The sequence below is a fragment of the Xenopus laevis genome, chromosome 5L (genome assembly GCF_017654675.1).
Source record: "Xenopus laevis strain J_2021 chromosome 5L, Xenopus_laevis_v10.1, whole genome shotgun sequence".
Lineage (NCBI taxonomy): Eukaryota > Metazoa > Chordata > Amphibia > Anura > Pipidae > Xenopus > Xenopus laevis.
In genome coordinates, this window is record NC_054379.1 from 76,439,017 (window position 1) to 76,465,686 (window position 26,670).

Sequence of the window (26,670 nt, forward strand, 5' to 3'; positions counted from 1 at the left end):
AATGTAACTCTTGGAAGGCTTACAATAACATTTTATACTGATCAAAAATGTTTTAACAAAACATCCACAGTTTGCTGTTTTGCCTGTAACACATTTCTGTGCATTACTTTTAATGTACCGTAATGAATGTATGTGAATTATGTAATGCTGGGTGGAAAATAACAGAAATATGTAAAATATGATGCTGAAAGGAATACTGAACAATGGATTCTAAACATGGCACACACCTGAGCAAGGTTTTCTTGAGCACAAAGATACCTCAGCGTGTTTATAAATACTGCGTGCATTAGATGAAAACAAAATGTTCATATGATAAAGCAGTTGTTCACATTGTGCTCACTTTGGCCTTCTCTTTTTCACCACATTCGTATTGTTGATTAAACACAAAATAAAGTTACTAACGATCTGATATATTTGCAGTAAGTTATAAAATGATCTGCTATTCAATTCTCCAAGTAATCGTGACTCTCAGCTCTATAATATTACAGCCTAATGCAACTAAGTGACTTGGTTGGTTTATCATACAGGTATGGGATCTGTTTTCCGGAAACCCGTTATCCAGAAAGCTCCAGTTTACGGAAAGGTTGTCTCCCATAGACTCTATTTTATACAAAAAATCCACATTTTCAAAAAAGATTTCTTTTTTCTGTGTAGTAATAAGACAATACCATATACTTGATCCAAACGAAGATTTAATTAGTCCTTATTGGAGGCAAACCCAGTCTGTTGGGTTTATTTAATGTTTACATGATTTTATAGTAGACTTAAGGTATGAAGATCCAAATTATGGAAAGATCCATTGTTGAGAAAGTCTCAGATCCTGAACATTTTGGATAACAGGTCCCATATCTGTATTTCAATGAGCTAATCCATGTCTTGCTGCAATTAGTGGAAATTTTGGTCTGATCCATCTAGTCACTTTAGTGGAGCTGCAGTCATTTGAATCCCCATGTGACTATTTAAATGCATATTGTCTGCAAGTTGCACATATATCACAGGGATGGTATATGCATTGATACTGGGACAGGTATTATTTCACTGCTACAGGAATTAGACAAGCACGGTAGAATTTTGCTTACAGGTACGCAAAAGACATAGGGGCATGTTTGCTAACATTGAAGATCAATATCTTCTGATATCTAAGGAGCTGTTGCCCATAGCAACCGATCAGATCTTTGCTTTTGTTTTCTAAGTTGTGACTGTTTAAATCTAATTGCTGATAATTGTTTGATCTCCGGAGATATTTATCTCCAATGTTGGTAAACATGCCCCATAGACCGAACAATGTAGTTGCTCTATTTAAATGGTAATAAACGGTAGCTGTTCGTATAGAATACTATACATTGGCTTCTTTTGTTTCCAGCATTCCAGTATTTCTCTTTGATCTCTACTGGAAGAAACACACACATCTTGCATTATGTTACAGAATGTTTGACACCTGAAGATACAATGGGTAACTGCTTGAAAGCAGCTAGCATTTACTTTTCAGCGGTTTCAATAAAAAAAATCTGACTGGTTGCTGTGGGTTACCAGAGCTGGGAAAACATTATTTCATAACCCTGTAAGAAGCAGTTTGTTTATTGAAACATACCAGTAGTTCTAAACATTTTCTTCTGCCCATAACACCCTTCCAAGAACTTTCTTGTGACCCCCACTATTTACTTAAAACCCATACAGTGGTATGGCGGTCATTTAAGCAACTGCATATGTGTAGAAGTTATGGAACTTAACCATGATTTTGGAGCAGGTACAAATTCTTTGTGATTTAGTTGTGCAGGGAATGTTTGCTACAGAGCTGTCTCTGAATTGGTCTCTAGGAAATGAAATGACCCTCCTCTCAGAGCAATGAACTCTGTAACATTATACAAGCCATATGTACGTCAGATGGGATTTGTGGAAATGTTCATAGAATCGTTTTGTAACACTCTTTTGATTTATAAACATGATGTTGGATTAACGATTGTAATCCTGTTTGCTGTTTTTTTTCCTTCAACAGATGATGAAATTTTCCTGGGATAATTACAAACGATATGCATGGGGAATGAATGAACTGAAGCCCATACAGAAACAAGGCCATTCAAGCAATTTGTTTGGTAAGTACTGTATAGTAAAACATGATATAGACAAAGTAGAGCAACACATATTTTCTGCATTCAACTTCATATACTTCCCTGTAGGAAGACATTTAATGAATTTTATCATTTATTTCTTGCATTGTTGTGCATTTGGAATGCACTATAGCAGCTGTAGCAGACATGCTTATAGGTAGGTAATGTATAATTGGTAAGTAAAATAATGACACACCTTTGTCTGAGTGATGCATAATTCAAGTAAAGTTACTGCTTGGTGAGGCCAAGATACGTTTCAAGCATTTTTTATAACTAAATGCAAAAATGTAAAAGTGGCATGCTTATATATCAAATATGTTGATATTTAGAGCACATTTGTAATGACTGTGACTTTTTTTATATGTCCTCTGTCTGCACTATAGCTACAAAATGAGTTATATTGCTGACAGATGTCAACGTTTACATTATTTATTTCTTTTGATATACAAATGCTACTCTAATATCAGTAATGGTTGTATCTGAACCACCATATTCACACTCACCATCATATTTATCAATCACTATTTTCAGCCTTAACTAAATGCTGCTTCTCCATTTCCACAATTTACATTATGTGGACTGCTGCTAAAATGTCATTCCTTCCTTTCTGTTCCCACATAAACTTTTTTCCACATGTGCCTGTTTCCTAATGTAAAACGTTGCACATCTGTGTTGGGGATGGGACTCTGGTTGGCAGGTTAACGTGTGTTTACAAGAAAGTAACCATTTATTATTTTGCTTACAGCACAGTCTTTTTATGCGTCTACTCGAGTATTAACTGTTAGAAGCTTTAAAGGAGAAGGAAAGGCATCGTACACTTGGGGGTAACAAATGTTAGGCACCCCCAAGTGATTGTATTGACTTACCTGAAACCCCGGGCCGGTATCAGCAGAAAACTGAACCGGACCGGAGGATCGCTCCGTGATGCTCACTGGTATACCGTTTTCTGCTAATAGGAGCACCGGCCCGGGGATTCAGGTAAGTCAATACAATCACTTGGGGGTGCATAACATTTGGTACCCCCAAGTGTATGATGCCTTTCCTTCTCCTTTAAAGGACAACTTAAGCTTAAGAAGTAGGGCTGAAATGTTGTACATTATATTTTGGGCTTTTATACCAATCCAAGGCAATCACAGTCCTTTGGCAGTAAAGATCTCTTCATTCCTTTCAGTGTGTTCAATTTGCCTAGCTGCATCCCTAATCTTATGTTAATGCTTTCTAAGTGGTCTATAATTTATTTAGTTTTGCTTCCTATAGATGAGCATGGGAAACCATCTGAACATGGCAGTTCCTGGTGGCTACAGGTTGACACCATTCAGGAATGCCAAAGCAAGGATCTCTGATTGGGTGACACTGCCTGTGTCAGTGACTTAAGGTGGCCATACACGGAGAGATCGCCAAATGAGCAGATCTCTCCCCGATATGCCCACCTTGAGGTGGGCAATATCGGCTGATCCAATCGTGGGCCCTAGGGCCCAACGATCGGATCCTAACGAATGTTAACGGGCGGTCGGATCGCGGGACTGCATCAACGAACAGATGCGGCCGCAATCCGTTGGGATTTTTAGTCCCATCCGATCTAGATGATCTCGATCGGGGAAGCCCGTTGGGGGGCCCCATACACGGGCCAATAAGTCTGTCGGCAGCTTTTATCGGCCCGTGTATGGCCACCTTAAGGCTTTTAGACCACCGCAGATCTCAACAGGTGTACATGGCCAGCCAAAATTCACAGCACATAGCCCTATAGTGCCATTTGTGCTGTGCTTTCTTAGAGATTTTTCTTTGAAACAAGTTATATTTTTCTTCAATAACAATGTAATACTCTGTTAATATGAATGGTTTTTTTTCTATAGCAAAAACATCATGTTAGAAAACATACCTTGATGACATGCTATAGTCACTTCTTCATTCTGAAGCTGATCAAATAGACTCATTCAGTCATGAATGAACTGTCCTTGATGCTTGTTAGCTATACCTGCCCTAGTACGCAGAGGCTTATTCTGTCAAATGGCTGCATTGAGTTCTAAGGAATTTGACTGGCATCGAAGAGCATTTTAAAGAAGTACACAATTCATTTTTACTCTTCAGTAGTTCTGTATCACTCCCCCCTGGTACATCTACATGTTCACAGGCTTAAGCAGATGTAAGCCATTTCTGATGCTTAATTTGTTACTATTATTATGCTTGCTTTTCAAAATTATACATTATTAATATCAGTGTCTGTCCACTGGCTTATTCTGTCAAATGGCTGCATTAAGTTCTAAGGAATTTGACTGGCATGGAAGAGCATTTTAAAGAAGTACACAATTAATTTTTACTCTTCGGTAGTTCTGTATCACTCCCCCCTGGTACATCTACATGTTCACAGGCTTAAGCAGATGTAAGCCATTTCTGATGCTTAATTTGATGCTTAATCAGTGTCTGTCCACTGTAGTTTAAAGTCACTCTCACATTCCCAAACACTAGTCATTTATCAATACTGGAAAAATTGGACCTGGGCAGTACGGTAACCTATGGCAAACAAATATTTGCTTTTATACTTGCACACTGAGAATTAAGTATTACTAAATATTCTTTTCTTAAGAAAACCTTTGTACCCTCTCAGTGCCAACTTACAGATTCACAGACGGACTTGTTCTGTACATTGCAAACAGCTCAGGAGTAACATAGTAGATTAGGTTAAAAAAACACATCCATCAAATTCATTATTTTGCCAAAGTAAAACCTGCCTAACTGTTAGTTGGTTCTGTATCTTAAAGGGATTCTGTCGTGAGTTGTATGGTTTACTTTTTATTTCGAAATTATTCTATTTACATTGCAAATAATTCACTTTACAATTTAAAATTGAACCAATAAGTATATATTTTTAAGATGTAATATTGATGTGGAGGCAGCCATCAGCTTGGATGCTATTCTTGTGTGTGCCACTAGGTGGGGTTAGCAATGCAAACAAATCTTTCCGCAGAGGTGTCAGGTAGATGCTATCTGGTAAACTGTTGCAAAAAAGATTGTCTTAAGTTTGTCAAAGAACCAGTCACAAGGTTTGGGGGCGCCTGGGAAATGGAAATCATGTCTAGCCCCATGCCATATTTCAAAATTAATTATAAAAAATCTGTTTGCTCTTTTAAAAAATGGATTGCTGGAGCAGCACTATTAACTGATGCGTTTTGGAAAACAAACGTTTTAACGCAACAGTATCCCTTTAGGAAGGAACCATCTTTTGAAATAAATGTATAACCTTGTGTTTGCTGGAAAGAGCTGCTGCTAAATAAAGTGTTCAAAAATTTATTATATGGCCCCCTTCCCATTGTATATTTATACGCAGTAGCCAGACCCCTTTAACACCCCTAACTTGGCCAACTTTTTATTATAACTGCGACCTACCATAGCATTTATCAGCTATAGCAATTATTGTTTTTTTTCTCTATTTGATTAATGTACTTCTTAATGTTTGTAGACCAAATGGTACTGCATATTACACATGGGGTCTTAAAGGAGAAGGAAAGGCTAAAATTAATTAAACTTTATCAGAAAGGTCTATATAAATACACCAGTAAACCCTCCAAGTAATGCTACTCTGAGTCATCTGTCAAAAGAAACACCACATTTCTTTCCTTCTATTGTTTACACATCGGCTTCCGTATCAGACTTCCTGTTTTCAGCATAAACCTCCAGGGCAGGGCTTGAGCATGCTAGTATGCTCGCCTCCCTCCTCCCATCCCTGCTGTAATTTGAGCTCAGAGCTGTAAGTGAGCAGGGAGGGACTCAGGCAGGAAGTAATGTCACACCAAGCTTATATGACAGCTTCTATCCTAAACAAAAAAAACAGTGTCTAGAGCTGTTTACTCAGGTATGGTAAAGCATTCTGCAGACTAAATATAGTGTTCTAGCTTGCACTATAGTGGCTAATCTGTTGGCAATAAACTGTCTTGGAGCTTTCCTTCTCCTTTTAAAGGAAGCGTAACGTCAAAAAATAAGTGTTTTAAAGTAATGAAAATATAATGCAGTGTTACCCTGCACTGGTAAAACTGCTGTGTTTGCTTAAGAAACACTACAATTTTTTATATAAATAAGCTGTGGTGTAGCAATGGGGGCAGCCATTCAAAGGAGAAAAAGCTCAAGTTACACAGCAGATAAGCTCTGCCTGTCTAATAGTGTTATCTGTTATCCATTAGTTAACCTGTGCCATATAGCCGTTTTTCAATTTCCTCCATTGCTCCACAACAGCTTGTTTATATGAACTATAGTAGTGTTTCTGAAGCAAACAGATCAGTTTTACCAGTACAGGGCAACAGTACATGATATTTTCATTACTTTAAAACACTTACATTTTTTGGTGTTACTGTTCCTTTAACAGTGCTTTTGTGAAGGGAGTAGGACCCTCCCCTCCTGTGAATCTATACCACTTTTACTACAGGACAATACCTTGCAGATTCTTTCTGCTGCTGACTGGCATTACTTGCTACTTAATTAAATTGCTGCACAATATGTTCTCTAAAAATACATGTTAATAATAATAATGGTAAAATACACTAGTACCTTAAGTCCTTCTCCATCAAATATATCATTTAAAGGAGCAGGAAAGGGTTATTCAAAGAGGGGTGCCAAATGTTAGGGCACACCCAAGGATTGTAATCCCTTACCTGATATCCCGAGCCAGTGCTCCTGTTAGCAGAAAACTGCACTGGTTTGAGGTATTTTCAGGCAATCCTCGTCCTCCTCCTTTCTTCATATGGGTGCACATACAGACAAAAGCCGGCACTCTTACTCTACTGTGCATGCGTCTGCTGCTGTATTTTGAAGAAGGGAGAAAGAAGATCGCTCGCTCACAAGTACCCCAGGCCAATGCAGTTTTCTTCTTACAGGAGATCCGGCCCCCCCCCGGGCATCAAGTAAGTCAGTGCTGTCCAACTTCTGTGGTACCGAGGGCCGGAATTCTTCCAATCTACGTGGTGGAGGGCCGATAACGGAAACCAGTGTTAGCCACTCCCTGTTTTTAGACCACACCAACTTTAAATCACACCTATTTTACCGCAAGACCATGTCCACATTAATAGCACACCAATAAACCTAATGGTTGGTGCTCACTGCAGGGATCAGGGCTGGAACTAGGGGTAGGCAGAGTAGGCGGCTGTCTAGGGCGCACTTTTTTTCAAGCGTTTATTTAATAATTTGTTTCGGTAATCATGGTCACCCAGTTGGGTGGAATCCATCTCCTTCCCCTTCTCCCTCTTGCCGGCAAGTAATAGCTCCTTCTGTGCGGTGCACCGCGATGTGCGTACATGCGTCAATGATGTCACTGATATGATGACAGAGAGGCAGAGAGCTGGTGGCCTGCTTGGTGTGGCTCGCGCTTGCTGCTCTCAGCCTTGCACAGTTGCACTGAACTGAAGACATTCTTTCTATTACTGTGAAAGTTCGAAGCTTCCTGCTGGCACAGCCAGGTACAGATTTGGGGGCCATATGTTTGCTGTTGCTGCTGGGCTGGGCACTGGCACAGGTACATAAATACTTGGGGACAATAGGATGTGATCAGATTTATTTTTGTCTGCTGCTGACACAGGTAAAGATTGGGGGCAATATGATGGCTGCAGGAGGGCTGTATGATGGATGGCTGCTGGGCTTGCTGGCACAGGTACAGGGGGCAGTAATATAAATGAAAAAGTGTTTTACATGTTCTTGCTCTCTTTATTTAAAAACCATCATGGTAAGGGGGGACACTGATTGAAGCTCTTGCCTAGGGTGCCAAACTACCTTGTGCCTGCCCTGGCAAGGATGTCACTCATATGTGAAAAAAGTTGTCATATTAAGACATACCCATACATCCATATGCCTCCTCCTCCCCTGTGTATAATACAGTACCCCAGCATATGATTAAACACTTTAGGGGCCACTAACAATAATTTTCAAATGCTAACAACCCCCCAGAACAAATACCAAAGTATGACACACACAGGGAGCATAGGGAAGACAGACTAGTCTAATATGTACTACATACAGTGACACAGTGCTGGTGCCCCATTAGCATTTTGAATAAAGTGTGAACAATATGGGCAGTTTCAGTCTGGGTCTCAGGTAGAACAGTACAGGGCTTTAGGGGTGTGAACAATAGAGGTGTCACAAGTGTGAACAATGCAGGGGGTCACAGGTGTGAACAATGCAGGGGATTAGTCTGAATTTGAGGTTTAGACAATGCAAGAGACAGTTAATATCTTCAACCAAGTTTCTGTCCAAGCATACATTTGTATGTCTAAGGCCAATATCCTTTAGAAGAGGACTAAAAGCTAAAATTTAATTTCTAGAAATGCTATATTTTATATATCATTTTCAACAACCCTGTAACAGTAATGATACATTAAACTGTCCACACAGTGTTTGCTGGGAAGTAAAATTGTTCATCTTAAACTGTTCTAAACCCAAATGTTGATGCACTTGATGACTTTACTATACATGACATGACTATTTTAGACTGTAGTGCATTACATTGTTTTGCGTTTCTTGCATAGAAAAGCAAAGAAAAAAGTTGTCCACAATAGGTTTGCATCATGATCTTCTTAGGCTGTATTTAACATGTCATTGACATTACATATGCTAAGTGTTTTCAGATTGTATACAGACAATAGTGAAAAAGCTGTCCTAGAAACAGATGCTAAATGTCTGATTAATAATCAATCCTTATACAGAATGTACTCATTGCTACCAAACAATATGAATAATTGCTAATCAGCCTTCTATTATGACTTTTACATTATACATATACTGTAAATTTCAAGTTGGTCCCTAAGTTCAGGTAACTCATAGCAATTTGGAGTTTGTGCTGTAAATCAGCAGAAAAGAATATGGGAAGCATCTAAGGCAGGCATGTCCAAAGTGCAGCCCGAGGGCCAATTGTGGCCCTCAGCCTCCATCATGAAATTAATAATAATGTGCCCCCCCAGCACAGTGTGATCAGGAATCACGTAGCGGTAGCAGTAATATTTGGGCACATTAGTGAAATGATCTGCCACTTGGTCTATACTGCTGCCTGTGTGCTGAAGGTGTTAGTAATAGACACGTACTGGCACGTAGTGACGCACCACTCTCACATACTTCTTTAGTTTACTGTACTGGCACATCACTACTTCGATTGCACCTTCAGCCCTAAAGACGTATGCAAGAGTGGGGCGTCACTACATGCCAGTACGTGTCTATTGCTAACACCTTAAGCACACAGGCAGCAGTATAGACCAAGTGGCAGATCATTTCACTAATGTGCCCAAAAACTACTGCTACGGCTACGTGATTCCTTGTTTAAATTAGTTAAATGGTGTTAATGGTTCAAAGAATGTCAGGCTAAATGGTCTGCCCCCACACATTTTCACCTCACCAAATCTGGCCCTCGTTGCAAAAAGTTTGGACACCCCTGATCTAAGGGCATCTTCAGAGGTACAAATCTTTACTGCTTAAGGGTTGTGGCACCCATTGGTTACAAACGGCCAAAACACAAAAGGGGCAACTTGTCAGCCATGTGGACAAAAGGCAAAATCGATGAGTCTCAATGCATTTTTTTTTCTACAAATTTGCATGATTTATTTGGAAAAAATGTGAAAGATAAAAAAATCTAAATTGCTCCACCTAAAATCTGTCAACATGCCCTAGGGTAAGGGCACACCTGTAGATTTGAGGAGATTTAGTTGCCCGGAGACTAATCACCTCTTCTTTTGGGGCGACTAATCTTCCAAACTGCTTTCCTGTGTCTTCCGCCTGCTTTGATGAAAAAACGCCTGTGGCAATGCACTCGCGGCACTTTGATTTCCGAAGTCACCCGAAGTTTCCTCGTGAGCGACTAAGACAGCAGCCTTCAGTAGCTCCCATCAGAAGACACACTGCAACTTGTATGTATGTATGTATATTTTTATTTGTAAAGAGCTCCTTGAGGGCAAAGCACTGTACAACAAAACAATAAATTAGTAGTAACAAACAAGGGGTCATTGGAATAAAAAGTAACTAAGTGCATTATTAGAATACAATTCACAAAAATATAAAATATAATTACATGGAAAAAAAAGGCTAGAGGACCCTACCCCGTAGGGCTTACAGTCTAAATGGGAGGGTAACATACAGACACAATTCAGAGGGGTATTAAGGTGCTGTGGGTTACAGTTTGTTACACTGTTCTATAAGTGCCAGTTCAGGTGTTATCCAGGTGCTCCCAGAGGTAGTCTTTGAGTTTTGTTTTAAAAACATTGAGGGAGGATTCTCTCCTGAGAGATTCAGGAATGGCATTCCAAATATAAGGAGTCGCAAGAGAGAAGGGTTTGATACGGGAAACAGCAGTAGTAGTGGGCGGTACAACCAAGTGGTTGCTCTGAGAGGAGCGGAGGTTTCGGGCAGGAACATATAGAGAGACAAGAGATGAGATGTAGTTAGGTGCAGAGGAATGAAGGGCTTCCAACTATATAACAATGATTACCACAGCCTAAACCAGCTGTAGAGCAAAAAGCCCCAATTTTCCCCGCTACATAAGGGTCTGGCCACACGAGCAGATTAGGGGAGATTCGCCCCATCGACTAATCTCCTCTTCTTCGGGGCAACAATCTCCCCGAACTGCCTTCCCCCTGCCGGCTAAAATGAAAATCGACTAGGGAAGGCACATGCTGTGCATCGTTTTCCGAAGTCGCCCAAAGTTTCCCCTTCGGTCGACTTCCAAAAACAAAGCGTTGCGTGTGCCTTCCCTTAGGCAATTTTCATTTTAGTTTTGCTTTCCATGACACGGTGGATGAGAAAAGCAATAGATTTGACTAAAGGGAACAGTAACAGCAAAAAATTGAAAGCGTTTTAAAGTAATGAAAATTTATATGTAATGTTGCTCTGCACATGTACAACTGGTGTGTTTGCTTTATAAATACTACTATAGTTTATATACAGTAAACAAGCTGCTGTGTTGTAATGATCGGTTATTCTCTGTGTATCTTGTGTTTAAATGGCTGACCCATGGTTACACAGCAGCTTGTTTAAATAAAGTATAGTTGTGTTTCTATAGCAAACACACCTGTTTTACCAGTGGAGGGCACCAGTACATTATATTGTCATTTCTGTATAACACTTTTTGTGCTGTTACTGTTCCTTTAAAAGTATTTAATGACTAGGAAGCACCTTCTGATAAATTCAAGGACAATTCTGCCTGAGCATTCATCACTGGCATTATTCACAAAGCCCCAATATTTATAGCCACTACATGGATTTCCCTTTATATATCCTCTGGGTAATAAGAAGATTTTGATTGCTTTAAAGGAGGCTGACTTTACAAAAGATAAATAAACTTACAGCAAACAAGCACTTTGTGGCACACTTCAGGTGGCAGTTGCAGATACAGTATATCCCCTTTGATTTTAATTCTAAAAGCCATTAGACTAACGGCAAGGCCAGATGTGGTGTTTTAAAAAAAAGCTCCGCCAGGCGTAAATACACATAAACTGCACTACCACTGAAACTAATGGAAATGCACTATGGCAATTGAAAGCCGAAATCCGCCACAGGACGCCAGTATTGGCATTTTTCAGCAGAAACGCCAATACGTCAAGAAACTACCAAATCAATAGACTCTATGGGATCTGCACGTTTGAAACTACACTTTGCGTAAATACGCAGCATATTTTAAATATGGCGTCCAAATACTCAATGAGAACAATGAAAATTGCATGTTGGGAAAAGAAACCTACGTGCTGAAAAGCGCATGTTGATGGTCGCGTTTGGTTTCAGTGGCGTATTTATGAAAATCTCATTCAGGCCCATTTAGAAAGTTTCCCAGCCTTCCTTTCAAATGAAACTAATGTTCAGGGAAAGCAGCCCCTTGGTTTTGTTGTTATTTGAAAGTGGTTTGTTCTTTGTAGTGTATCCTTTTCTAGGTAAACCGGATGACTGTGCACATTGAACCTGCAAACAGTATACTAAAATACATATATATATATATAAATATAAACAGTCTCCACAAAAGCCAGTTCCATGCAGTTGTGTTTGTACATATCCCACTTCTTTATTTGTAAATCTTCTATAATGATTTCATTTTGTTGCTGTAAATTAGTGAGTGAGATTGTCACATTATTACTTACAAACTTTTTTTGCTTTAAATATTTTAGTTATTGCAACACTGAACTCAAACAAAAACCGTATTAGCAGCATGAGGTTTCTCAAACTATTCAGATATTGTAACTTTCCTACCATTTCGGAGCTTTAGATTTCTCTCGGAATTCTTTAGCTTTCGGTGTGTTCTTTATTTCAGAAATGACTTCAAAGCCTGAGACAAATGAACTCTTGCTTAAAATATCTTGGTAAAGATGTTGTTGCTGCCAGAAGGGGCTCACAACTAGAAGCCAGGGCTAATTATTTTTTTTGTCTGAAACAATTATTCATACTGAGGTTTTCAAGGCTGAGTGCCTTACCGGGGAGCTAAAATAGTTTACCATTATGCGCTGTACTCTTACTCACTCTATTAAATTGCTGATTTTGCCAGGGATAGTTAAGGAAGTGTAATAATAATGTAATATATTACCCAATGAAGCAAACTGAACTGCAGTCGAGGTTTACAGAGCCTACAACCAAGACAAGCAGCATGACTAGTAATCCACTGACTTGCTTAGTGGCAATTTTGTTATCTGATTAGCCATGTCTGATTGCAAGTTATACATCCATTAACAGTCATACAGCATGTATATTTAATGTGTCCAGCAGCTTTAAAGGGATGTTATGGCACACCTAACCATAGGTCTACCCTGTCTGGCATGTTCCTCTTGGTCCAGACACAGGCTGCAAAATAGCTGAGTGACTAGATTTTCCTTCACTCTTTACAGTTCCTGGTCATTTTTAAAGTGGTTGATTTCCAACAAGACTATCTTTAAAGGTTAGATACATAACCTGTTTTTCTCACAGGGAAGTAATTGTGTACACTGTTTACAGTAGAGTCTGTTCCCCATTCTCCTTTTCTAATTACGTACACCATTACATGATGCATAGTACCGTACAGGAATGGTATCTTGAATGTGGATTTCTTGGAATTGGGATTTGCTGGATAATGGGGTCTTTCCATAATTTGAATCTCTGTGTATAAAGTCTACAAAAAAAAATGTAAACCTAAAATAAATCAGGATTTTTTTGCACCAAAATATATTTATACAGTTTAGTTACCATCAAGTACAAGGTACTGTTTAATTATACTTTTTATTATTAATGAAAAGAGAAAGGAACTCGTTTTTAAAATGTTTCATTATTTGCTTAAATGATAACTTCTGGATATCTGGGTTCCACATGGCTGAACTTGTTTAATGCAACCTTTTTTCAAAGAAGAAATATCCCTTCTATGCTTGACACAGTCTTAGTACAGTCTCCTAAATGTATTTTCTAACCCTTTGGATAAAAGTAATTTAGCAGGGCATATGAATGCTCCCATTAATATGGTTGGGTACAGACAGGGTGCATTGTAATATATGACTTTTACCAGATACATATGAACCTGTTTTCAGGACTACAGTAGCTACTAACCAACCTCTGCTGCTCAAAAGTGAATAGAGGCTAGATGTTTGGAAAGTTGTAATAGTTGATAATTGCATTCATGTTGCTTTAAGTTATAATTTAGGAGCAACTTCTGACTACATTTAAAAGTTGTTTGGAAAGACAAGGTTATACTCTTAATATAAAAAGGTTAAAAGAGGAGCCATACCTGTAATAAAAAAAATACTAAACTGAAGTTAAGTTTAACCAATCCTATTGTTTCTTACAGCTGTGTATATTTTATATGATTTGTTTCTTATTTTTTTAAATGTTTGCATCTGTAACTTAAGGGCTAAAGTACACAGTAAATCTAAATCAAATGTTGTGGGGCAGACTTATCTGACCTGCAAAGCTCATCATGCAACAGAATGCAATTTGGTCACTCGGGTCAGATAAAGTAGCGCAGTGTGTTTTTTTTTTTTTATGCATCTACATCTGACCGTCCATATTATTCATTGAGAGAAAAAAAGTCAGATTTTGTCAGATGCAGACGCAGGAAGGCGGGGGGTGGATCTGATTTTTTTTGTCATTCCACAAAATCTTTTGCTGTGGCATTATAGGATTCTGTGGGTCAAATAAAGTCTAACCCCAAAAAAAATTGCAGTGTATAGTAGTTTAGCCATAATTGAGTAAGTTGAGTGTTTATTATTATTTTTTATCCTTTTAATCAATACTACCAATTTCTGCTGGATGTAAAAATGCCTAATTTAAAACTGTGATAGAATCTAAAATGGATTGTCTATGCTACAAATATTCCACAGGAATTCCACAGGAATTTAGAAAACAGCAGCATTATGATGAGAATCTAATCTGGGGCATATCTAAACTGAAGATCTTTGAAAGGAGAAAAAAAGCCTAAAGATAAATCTGGCTAGAAATACTTCACACACATTACATGCTCTTTTGGGAATTTTGCTCAAAAGAAAACTGGCTATCTTAGCAATTAGCAATTATGTACTGTGCGATCACCAATAACAAATATAATCTGAATATTTTTTGTTTATTCAGGGAACACGTGAAGCCTATAAAACCTTTCAGTGTTGCCCATCACTAGGCTATCATATGCAATAAATATAATTTTTTTTCACATCCTCCTCTGTGTTAAGACAACAAAAAAGAATAAATAGTAGTACAAGCATGTGGTGAACCTTAAAGGGACAGTATACACCTACAAACACCATTGCTAAACATGCAGAAAATCTGACTTGTGTTGAAATTACATTTTATTGTTTTAATTTAAAAAATCCATATTTACCTATTTTTTTAGCAAATATAACGCACTAATTTGAAAATTGAGCTATTTTCTCTGAGCTTACCCATCCCATTGCTTTATAAACAAGGTAATTTATTCTGAGCCCCCATTTACCTTTGAACAAATAAACCCCTCCCTTCTCTACGTAGCAGAATTTGAGCAGCTGTTATCAGGGGCTTCTCAGTGGCCTGGATTTAGTTTTAATCAGCTTTTTCAAATTCGGAGAGTAACAGGAATTGCTAAAGCGAAACCAGAACATTTCTTAATTAAAACATTAGGCAAAAGTATATTCCGCACATATTAACTGAGCTCATGTTAAAAATAAAAACGGGGTGTATACTGTCTCTTTAAGTTTAGATGAGTAGTCCGATATTGCTTAGATAACAAGTCCAGATCAGTGCAGTAGCAATATATTATGAGATTTTAAGATGAGATACACATCAAAGCAGGCAGCTCAGAATAGTAGTTGCCTGGTTAGGGCAGGAGGTCAAAATATCAGTTCAAACAAATATACAAGGTCATAATCCAGATACTTTTAACTGTGAATAGTCAATTGCGATGTAAAAAGAATGATGGGAGGAATAATGCCAATTTTTTACTTGGCTGCAGGTATGACATATGAGGCTGAATATTATTTAGAATATTTTTTAAAAAAAATCAATTCTAAATGTTAGGCCTTCCTCTTTGGCTGTGAGCCTATTTTTTTGTGCCTACAGCAGCATCCACAATTTTATTTTGTCACTCAGCCTTGGTTAGTTAGTTTGAGAAAATATAGTAGGGTTCATTCACTAAGATAGAAGCTAAAATGTAGTAATGCAGCCAATTAATTTTCTAACTGGTTGTAGACTGTACTAATTGCAGGTTGATTGCTATGGGCAACAACTGCAGTTTGTAAATGAGCCCTAATCAGTATAATCAATTAGTGTTCTTTTGTAATAACAAGTGCAAGTTTGGTCACCTATAGTAACCAATTAGCAGGTATAATTTACTGGTCACATAAAGCACTCGACTCATTGGTTGCCCTGGGTTACTGCACCTGGGCAAACTTTGTGTCTTACATATAGGATTTTTTGTTTTTATTGTTAGGACTCTCTCCTCTCTCTAGTATACATTCTCTCCAAATAAACAGTTTTTTATTAACATAGTAATGGTATACAAATTGTTTCTGCCATTGCTGCAGTGTTTTAACTAGTCATAATAAGTGCAAAAATGTAATTAATGCAATAACAAGCTTTGTAATAACAGAACATATAAATATGCTATGCTCACAAAAAAGTATTCAGTTTATCATTCTCAGATCCAGCTTGTAGTTTCTAATATTTTATTAATATTATTAACATGTATTAATATAGCGCCAACATATTTTGCAGCACTGTAAAGTAAATGTGTTTATACAACTAAGTCACATGAATTACATTCATAGAATATATGGAGTTACATACATCACAACCAATAACGGAACAAAAGGTGAGGAAGGTCCTGTGCAAAAAGAGCTTTCAATCTAAAGGGAAGGGACTAAGACACAAGGTGTGGGAGTGGGCAAGATCAGAATTAAGTGGGTAAGAGATGTAGTTCTGTATGAGGTATTGCATTTGGTATTTAAGCAGAGCATAAGGCTTCTCTAAATAAGTGAATTTTAAGAGATCTTTTGAAAGCAGAAAGGTTGGGAGAAAGTCGGACAGACCGTGGGAGAGAATTCCAGAGGAGGAGTGCCAGCCCTTGCAAATTCTTGAATGCGAGCATGTGAGGAGATAATGAGAGAAGAGTTGAGTAGCAGGTCAGTAGAGGAGTGTAGTAAGCGTTTGGGGGAGTATATAGAGAGTATAGGAGTATAGGGTGGGGCAGAGTTATGAAGTGCTATGAATGTCAGGGTCATTAATTTGAATTTTATTCTGAAAGGTAACGTAAGCCAGTGCAGGGATTGGCAGAGTGACATGGCAGAGGAGGAGCGGTTGCTGAGGTCTATGAACCTCATGGCTATGTTTATTATGGACTAGAGAGGTGACAGTCTCTGGCAGGTAGCCCAATTAAAAGAGAATTACAGTAGTCTAGATATGACATGACGAGAGAGTGAATAAGAATTTTGGCAGCATCTTGGGTGAGAGATCAAGCAGTATTAGTAGTGAGAAATGATTGTTGGCTTAAGCTGTTAAAAGGTCATTAGTTATTTGGGTTAGGGCAGTTTCAGTGGAGTGTTGTTGCTTAAAACCAGATTGTAGGGGATCCAGCAGGTTATTGTTAGAGAGGAATGAGGCTAGTCGGTTGTAGACTAGGCGCTCAAGTAGTTTAGTGATGAAAGGTAGCAGAGAGATAGGTCGGAGGTTATCAAGAGAGGGTTTTTTTCAGAATGGGGGTGACGAGCATATTTTAGTTGAGAAGGAAACATTCCAGTAGTAGTAGTAGTAGTAGTAAGATTTGAGTTGATTCATTGCTTTTGTGTAAGCCTTCTTTAAGTTTTTTTAGTTCCCATTTACTAAACTAAAACTGTTCAGTAATAAAAAGTGTTAAAGGAAAACTATATCCCGAAAATGAATACTTAAGCAACAGATAGTTTATATCAAATTGAATGACATATTAAAGAATCTTACAAACTGGAATATATATTTACATAAATATTGCCCTTTTACATCTCTTGCCTTGAACCACCATTTCGTGACTCTATCTGTGCTGCCTCAGAGATCACCTGACCAGAAATACTACAACTCTAACTGTAACAGGAAGAAGTGAGGAAGCAAAAGGCAGAACTCTTGTCTGTTAATTGGCTCATGTGACCTTACATGTGGTTTGTATGTGTGCACAGTGAATCTTACGATCTCAGGGGGCGGCCCTTTTTTTCTATTTATGATTACCCAATGGCACATACTACTAGAAAAGTATATTTTCTCTTACGGCCTTGGGGGACACAGGAACCACGGGGTTAAGCTCCTCCCTCCAGGAGGCAGGACACATACTAAACAAAACAAAAGACTGGACTCCTCCTTCTCCCTCTATATCCTCTCCTGCTTAACTCCCCCATATCAGTTTTTTAGTGTCCTGCCAAGGAGGTAGGATGACCTCTAGGAGGTCCTACTAAAGGATACTACGGTCAACGATTATCGTTGACACCCGGGGTGTGACAAGAGTCAGGGGCACTCCTGATCTCTAGGGTTAGCCCCCACCGCGGGATACCTCTGCTGGGGTTGGTAAGACTCATGGGAGCAGACCACCCATCACGTACCTGTTCCACGCCGCAGTGGAGCAGGTGATGGCCAGACAGAGAGGCTCAGGAGGGGGAGTCCCAGAAGACCCTCCGGGGGTAAGTAGGCCAGCTGGTTGACAAGCGCACCTCCTCCCCCCTTTCTTGACTCACGCTTGGCTTGGTCTCCCGTCTGCCGGCCTGCTGGGGGGGGGGGGCGTGGAGGGAGGGGGAGAGGAAGTCGGGCGGCGCGGTCCTGATCGTTTCGTCGGTCGGCGCTCTTTCCCCGTAGGTTCCACTTCCGGGTTACGCTGGTGCGTGACGTATGACGTCAGCGTCGGCAGGGGAATATCAGCCTCGGTGGATAGCGCTGGAAACCTTTTCGCAAGACGCGCAGGACGGAGCCTGGATTCTCTTCTCTCTCTCTCTCTGTGTTCCCTCTCCCGGTGCAGGTACGGTGGGTGGGAGGGGGCTTAGGCTGGGCAAGACTGAAGGGGGGCATGTTTCCCAGGGGAGGGAGAGCGAAGGCCTCTGCCTCGGTGACATATTTGGCATGCTCTTTATGCTCTGCAAAATTTTCGAAGGGTCAGGAGAACCCAGTGTGCGCAGCCTGCTCAGCTACAGAGGAACCATCAGTCCCTCCTGTACAATCAGACCATACAGGTCTTGGGAGCATTACCCCTACTCTGACAAATACTGGGGATTCTGTGGGGGCTACAGCATCCCTGCCCAACACTAGGGGGGATAGCCCTCCTCCTTGGGCGCTTCAGTTGTCCCAGTCACTGGCTAACCTGCAGGGAATCGATAATCTATCTGCCTCCCTGGACAGGTTTGTTAAGCACCTGTCGGTGCAGCCCCACTCTAGGAGCAGGAAGTCAGCTAGTAAAAGAAGGACTATCCTGTCAGCATCATCTGGGGAGTCGGCTGAGGAAGTGAGCGATACCGAGTTAAGTGAGGGAAAGATTTCCTCAGCCTCGTCTGAGGATCTTCCCGAGCCTGATAGGGAAGTCCCCCATGATGTAGAGGGAATTATCTGGGCCATTAAGCATGCCTTAAAGCTAGAGGAGGCGTCGGGCCCAGGATCGGGATCCAAGGGTCCCTTTAAACGCCAACGCAAACAAAATGCAGAGTTCCCTTTTCATGAGCAGCTGGGGGAGGTTATCCAACAGGAGTGGGATAATCCAGAGAAAAAGTTTCAACCTTCTCGCAGGTTTTCTCGCTCTTACCCCTTTGCGAAGGATCTCACTGACAAATGGGGGGTGCCGCCGGCGGTTGACGCTCCAGTGTCACGTCTTTCAAAGAACACAGCTCTCCCTGTCCCAGATTCAGCAGCCTTTAAGGATCCGACAGACAAACGACTGGAGGGGTTTCTCCGCTCCATCTTTACTTCGGCAGGTTCCACTTTTAGACCTATCATTGCTGCAGCATGGGTTAGCCGGGCAATGGCTGACTGGGCGCAGGAGATTCTGGAGGGTCTAAGGGTTAATTCTTCTAGATCTGTATTATCCTCTCTGGCATCCCAGATTCTGGACGCGAATGCCTTCCTGGGAGATGCTCTTCTAGACTCTCTTCACACAACAGCCAGAACGTCGGCCACGGCAGTGGCAGCACACAGAGCACTCTGGCTTAAGCACTGGACAGCCGACCTCAGCTCCAAAAAAGCTCTGACGGCCATGGCTTTTAAAGGAAAGCGTCTGTTTGGTGAGGAGCTAGAGAAGATGATATCCCAGGCCACAGGGGGGAAGAGCACGCTATTACTCCAGCCAAGGACCCGCTCCACTACAGGACAGAGACGGGGCAGGTTTTTTCGTGGCTCAGGATTTCGTTCTTCAAAAGGTTCCCCACCTCCTGTCTCAGGACATTCCAAGGGTAGATTCCAGCATAGGAACCGTCAGGGGTGGCAGCCTCATCCCTATGACGGGACAGGCCCTCCGGGGCCAGACCAGGCGGTAGGGGGACGCCTGCAATGGTTCTGGGAGGTGTGGCACCACAAAGTAGCAGACGCTTGGGTTCGCGAACTGGTGGCAGATGGAGGTCATTTCAGACCTACTACATGCGGGGGTTATAGTTCCTGTTCCATTGGACCAACTAAATCAAGGGTTCTATTCAAACCTATTTATCGTGCCCAAAAAGGATGGATCATTCCGCCCAGTTTTGGACTTAAAGTGCCTCAACAAGTTCATCAGGTACCGCCGGTTCCGCATGGAAACTATCCGTTCGGTGATCAGATCTCTGAACAGAGGCAAATTCCTCGCATCCTTGGACATCAAGGATGCGTATCTGCATGTTCCCATTTGGCCAGGCCATCACAAGTACCTGCGTTTCGCCTTTCTCCAGCGGCATTATCAGTTTGTGGCCCTTCCCTTCGGCCTGTCGTCGGCTCCTCGGGTCTTCACCAAGATCATGGCAGCCATGACGGCAGTTCTGCGCTTGCAGGGCATATACATTACGCCATATTTAGACGATATACTGGTGAGGGCAGCATCTCTGGAGGAGACGCAGGAACATCTGGCAATCACCATCAAGACTCTGGAGCAGTTTGGATGGCTAATCAACAAGAAAAAATCTTTTCTCGTTCCGAAACAGGTCATGCTATTTCTGGGACTGATATTCAATACAGATGCTCAGTTAGTGATACTTCCTCGGGAGAAACAGGAGAGGTTGCAGTACCTGTCCAGACAGCTTATCCAGATCAGGTCTCCCTCTGTTCGGCTTTGCATGCAGGTACTGGGGTATATGGTATCAACCATGGAGGCGGTACCTTTTGCACAGTTTCATTGGCGTCCTCTTCAGTTGTGCATTCTGCGGAATTGGCGGAAGAAGGTGTCGCTAATGCAGAGGATCGATCTGGATCGGTTGACACGGCAGTCTCTGCAGTGGTGGACAAACCCCCGAAATCTAGACGGAGGTCGGCGATGGGGAGAGACTCAATGGGTAGTCATTACCACCGACGCAAGCTTATTGGGATGGGGAGCACGGTTTGCTCAATGTTCGGCCCAAGGAAGATGGTCTCCAGAGGAGTCCAAACGGTCAATAAATGTCTTGGAGCTTCGGGCCATTTACCTAGCATTGCGCCATTGGGAGGATCAACTGACAGGTCTTTCAGTGCGCATACAGACAGACAATGTAACTACAGTCGCATATATAAATCGCCAGGGAGGAACTCGCAGCTTCGCAGCCTGGACAGAGGCGAAAAGGATTCTGTCCTGGGCAGAGACTCGAATTCCAGAAATTTCCGCTGTCCACATTCCGGGAATTCAAAACTGGGAAGCCGACTACCTAAGTCGACACCTTCTAGATCCGGGAGAGTGGGAACTCCTTCCGGAAGCGTTCGACATGATTGTGCACAGGTGGGGACAACCGGAGGTCGATCTGATGGCATCTCGACACAACAAGAAGGTGCCAAGGTTCTTTGCCAGAAGCAGAGACCCACAAGCATCAGGAGTGGATGCGATGACTATGCCATGGCAGTTCCGATTAGCATACATCTTCCCTCCCTTGCCCATGATACCACGGGTAATCAGGAAGTTTCGGCACGAGAGACTGAGTCTAGTAGTCGTGGCTCCATATTGGCCCCGAAGAGCCTGGTTCACGGACCTCATATCCCTATCCGCAGGAAACTGGTTCCATCTTCCGCGACGTCCGGACTTACTTCAGCAGGGTCCAATACTACATCACAATCCAGGTCTTCTGACTTTGACGGCATGGCTGTTGAGACCGCCATCCTGAGAGAAAAAGGTTTTGCTGACACTGTGATTAACACAATGATCAAGGCAAGAAAGACATAGTCAGCCAAGGCCTACTACAGAGTGTGGAAGGCATACGCAGCATGGTGTGAACCCAGAGGAGTACCATTCAACGAGCTTGATCTATCGCGGGTGCTTCTGTTCCTGCAGAAGGGTCTCGAAGGGGGTTTGAAACTATCATCTCTAAAGGTGCAAGTTTCAGCCCTGTCAGTTCTCTTTCAGGACCGGCTGGCCTTAAAGGAGGACATTCAAACTTTTTTTCCAGGGTGTGGCCCATATAGCCCCACCTTTTAAACAGCCGGCACCAGTGTGGGATCTCAACCTAGTATTAAAATCTCTTCAGGATTTACCATTCGAACCTCTGCGGACGGTGGATTTACCTTCCTTGACCTGGAAGGTAGTGTTTTTGGTGGCCATTGCCTCGGCCAGAAGGGTCTCTGAGTTAGGGGCACTTTCCATAGCTTCGCCGTTCTTAGTGTTTCACCCAGACAAGGTAGTTTTGCGGACTAGACTCTCCTTCCTTCCCAAGGTGGTATCGAGTTTTCATGTGAATCAGCCAATTGTAGTACCTTCCTTCTATCCGAATCCGAGAAATGAAAAGGAGACTCGTCTTCATTCGCTGGACGTTGTCAGGGCACTGTTAACATACATAGAGAGAACGGCTTCAATTCGGAAGTCAGATTCATTGTTTGTGATTCCCTCAGGGCCCAGGATGGGGACAGCGGCGTCCAAGGTGACAATTTCGCGATGGATCAGAGAGACGATCAGTCAGGCATACTTGGTTGCCCACAGAAGTCCCCTGAAAAGAGTCAGAGCCCATTCGACTAGGGCCCTAAGCACTTCATGGGCATGGAGGAATGATGCTTCTGCTGACCAGCTGTGCAGAGCTGCTACATGGTCCTCCGTGCACACCTTTACAAAGTTTTATCATTTCGATACATTTTCATCTGCCGAAGCTAGCTTTGGCAGAAAAGTCCTGCAATCAGTCATAGATTCAGACTAACACAGGCACTGGTCTTCGTTTCTTCCCTCCCTCAATATGGGATTATGGGACTGCTTTGATAAGTCCCCGTGGTTCCTGTGTCCCCCAAGGCCGTAAGAGAAAGGGAGATTTTTAGTAGAACTTACCGTTAAATCTCTTTCTCTCTAGGCACTTGGGGGACACAGGAACACCCTCCCCGAAACGTACCCCGATTTGAGGGTTTACAGGGGAAACTGTTCCCCTGATTCTTGTTTCTAGTTTGTTTATTTCATATAGTCCTTGTTATGGGCTTGTTATTGAAACTGATATGGGGGAGTTAAGCAGGAGAGGATATAGAGGGAGAAGGAGGAGTCCAGTCTTTTGTTTTGTTTAGTATGTGTCCTGCCTCCTGGAGGGAGGAGCTTAACCCCGTGGTTCCTGTGTCCCCCAAGTGCCTAGAGAGAAAGAGATTTAACGGTAAGTTCTACTAAAAATCTCCCTATTATGATAATGGTTCATTTACATGAAGCAGGATTTTACACATGAGCTGTTTTACTCAGTATCTTTTAATAGAGATCTACATTGTTTGGGGGGTATAGTTTTCCTTTAAAAAAATATATGTATTATTTTACAATCTTTCTGGCTTATTGCTTACACCAATGCTATCCAACGTCTGTTGTACCGAAGGCCAGAATTTTTCTGGCCTACGTGGTGGAGGGCCGATAATGGAAGTCAGTGTTGACTGTTCCCTGTGTTTAAACCACACCCATGTCACCACAAGAACTTATAACACCTTATCCACATTAATGGTGGTAGCACACGAAAAAAACTAAATGGTTGGTTTTCATTGTAGGGATATCACTCATGTGAGAAATGTCATGTCATAGTAAAACATACCCTTAAATCCATATGCCTTCTCCTCCCCTGTGGATAACACAGCAACTCCAACAGAACATGATAATACACCTTAAGGGCCCCTAACAACAATTTCAAATGCTAACAAACCCCCAGAATAAACCCCTACCAGGCTTACATCCCACAGGTAGCATAGGGCAAACAGAGTATGGCACAGACAGGGAGCATAGGGCAGGCAGAGTATGGCACACACAGGGAGCATAGGATAGGCAGTGTATGACACACACAGGGAGCATGGAGCAGGCAGGGTATGGCACACACAGGGAGCATGGGGCAGGCAGGGTATGGCACACACAGGGAGCATGGGGCAGGCAGGGTATGGCACACACAAGGAGCATAGGGCAGGCATACTATGGCACATACAGGGAGCATAGGGCAGGCAGAGTATGGCACGGAAAAATAGGGAAGGCAGAGTATGGCACACGCAGGGAGCATAGGGAAGGCAGAGTATGGCACATACAGGGAGCATAGGGAAGGCAGAGAATGGCACCCACTGAGCATAGGGAAGGCAGAGTATGGCACACAGGATGCATAGGGAAGGCAGAGTATGGCACACACAGGATGCATAGGTTAGGCAGAGTATGGCACACACAGGGCGAGCATGTGGCAGGCAGAGTATGCCACACACAGGATGCATAGGGCAGGCTGAGTATGCCACACACAGGATGCATAGGGCAGGCAGAGTATGGCAGACATGGAGCATTGGGAAGGCAGACTATGGCACACACAGGGAGCATTGGGAAGGCAGAGTATGGCACACACATAAATCATAAGGAAGGCAGAGTATGGCACACCCAGGGAGCATATGGCAGGCAAAGTATGGCACACCCAGGGAGCATATGGCAGGCAGAGTATGGCACACCCAGGGAGCATATGGCAGGCAGATTATGGCACACCCAGGGAGCATATGGCAGGCAGAGTATGGCACACCCAGGGAGCATATGACAGGCAGAGTATGGCACACAGGAAGAAAAGGGCAAGCAGAGTACGGCATAGAGCATAGGGAAGGCAAAATAGAGCAGGAGACAGGGAAATCTATCCAGACCACTCTAAAATGAACAGTTCATACTGTGCTACATACAGTGACACAATGCTTGTGCCCCTCCAACAGTGTAAGCCTACAGTTGGCCATAGACTCACTGATAATATCTTGCTAAACTAATTTTCATACAATACTCGGTGCATATATGGTGGGAGACGAGTCAACCAATATTGGCAGAAGACTTGGATATCGGTTTGCTCGTCAATCAGAAAATTTGGAACGGATGCCTTTCAAGGCACCATTGCTGAATGTCAGATACAGGTAGAATTCTATTGTTCCTACCTGTATATCTGATGATTCAGCTCTTAACACATCTGTATTGAAGCCGAATGATCTTTCCTGCGACCAATAGCTACAGGAAAGATTCTAATTGTTATATCTATGGCCACCTTTACACCATTCAGTAAGCTATAGTAAGTAACCAATCAGAAATTTGATTTCTTTTATTTGATTTCAAAAACTGGCTAAATAGATGGGCTGTGCAAAATAAAAAATGTTTTTAATTTAGTTAGCTAAAAAATATAATCTATGAAGGCTGGAGTGACTGGATGTCTAACAGAACAGAACACTTACTACCTGCTTTTCAGCTCTATAACTCTGAATTAGTCTGTGACCTTAAGGGTGGCCACATGGGACATAACTGTTAGTTTACAATTGATCCTTGGCATGCAGGTCAGATTCAAATGCAACAGCTATGACCCATGTGACCCCCCCTCAAGTCACTGGTTGGTTGCTGCCTGGTAACCAATCGGTGGAAACCAAAAGAGCTGCAAAGCAGGAAGTAGTGTTCTGGCTATTATGTTAGACATATAGTCACTCCAGCCTTGATACATTACATTTTTGACTAACTAACTATATTGACAACAGTTTTTTGTTTTGCGCAACCTATTTACTCAGTTTTTATTTTTATACTGAACTGTTTCTTTAATTTGACTACACCAGACTACTAAGAGCTTATTTCTAGATGGCTGCTATGGATAGCACTACCAACACTAGGGAAATTTGCCACAATGAACAACGCCCATTATGTGGGAGAAAAATTATATTTTTGGTATATGATTATAATTTGTAAGTAAGTGGTTTTTTTTCTTTTTAATTAACCTAGGGGTCTTGTGGCCTTTTTTCCTTCACTACAGCTATGGACAGCAGTAGACAGCCAAAGTACAGCTGACCATGCATTTAGTTGCTGAGCAACTGCATTATGCACTTTACAAATATGCATTTTTTGTATATATTACTATAAACTATTAAATTTTTTTTCTTTGAACTGTTTGACATTTATACATTTAAAGATTTCCAGCAATTTTAAATTATGTAAGACTGAAATATTCCTACCAGCAGAGGCAAATTGTTAGCATTTTTTGTAAGCTGTTTGGCTTACTCACTTCTCAAAGCCTGTCCCAACTTTTCCTGCCTTAATTGAACACTTTTTATACAACCTGGACAGTCACTATATTAAAGGTGAACAACTCCTTAAACACATATTACATTCTTAGGGCAGTGGCACAATGAAACTTATGGACTGTTGTGCTGTGTGCCATTGCCATTATGCCTTTATGTATGAATACCATTACTGGACCTTGGAGGTGATTTCACACACTCCTACACCAGACAACTAATACATCTGTTATTAGAGTATTATCACACATATAATGGCTGGTGGGCTTCAGAAGACCGATAAGCAGGAGAAAATATTTCGCCAGAGCAGGTCTAAGAAGCCAGCTACCTGGCCAATATGGTCAGTTACGGCACCTTGTATGCACAGTTTTAAATGTGGCCTCGTATTGCACTGAGGCACATTATATGCATATTATTGGGCTCATAAATGATTTCTGGTTTTGCTTTATAAGAACTGAGACAGGTGTTTTATAAAATATTCACGTTGCCTATACAGCATGCTTTGCATGAGAATAGAGTTCTGTCTGTGCTGGTAATGCCTGTGCTG

General features: G+C 41.7%; 1 protein-coding gene across 1 annotated transcript in view; it reads left to right on the top strand.

Moving 5' to 3' along the window:
• Positions 1-26,670, top strand: part of LOC108716798 (mannosyl-oligosaccharide 1,2-alpha-mannosidase IA) — a 153,364-nt gene that overhangs the window by 34,535 nt on the left and 92,159 nt on the right. Inside the window, exon 2 of the mRNA XM_018263255.2 lies at positions 1,997-2,093. Within this exon, the coding sequence (XP_018118744.1) occupies positions 1,997-2,093 (97 nt within the window). The remainder of the gene's footprint in view (positions 1-1,996; positions 2,094-26,670) is intronic.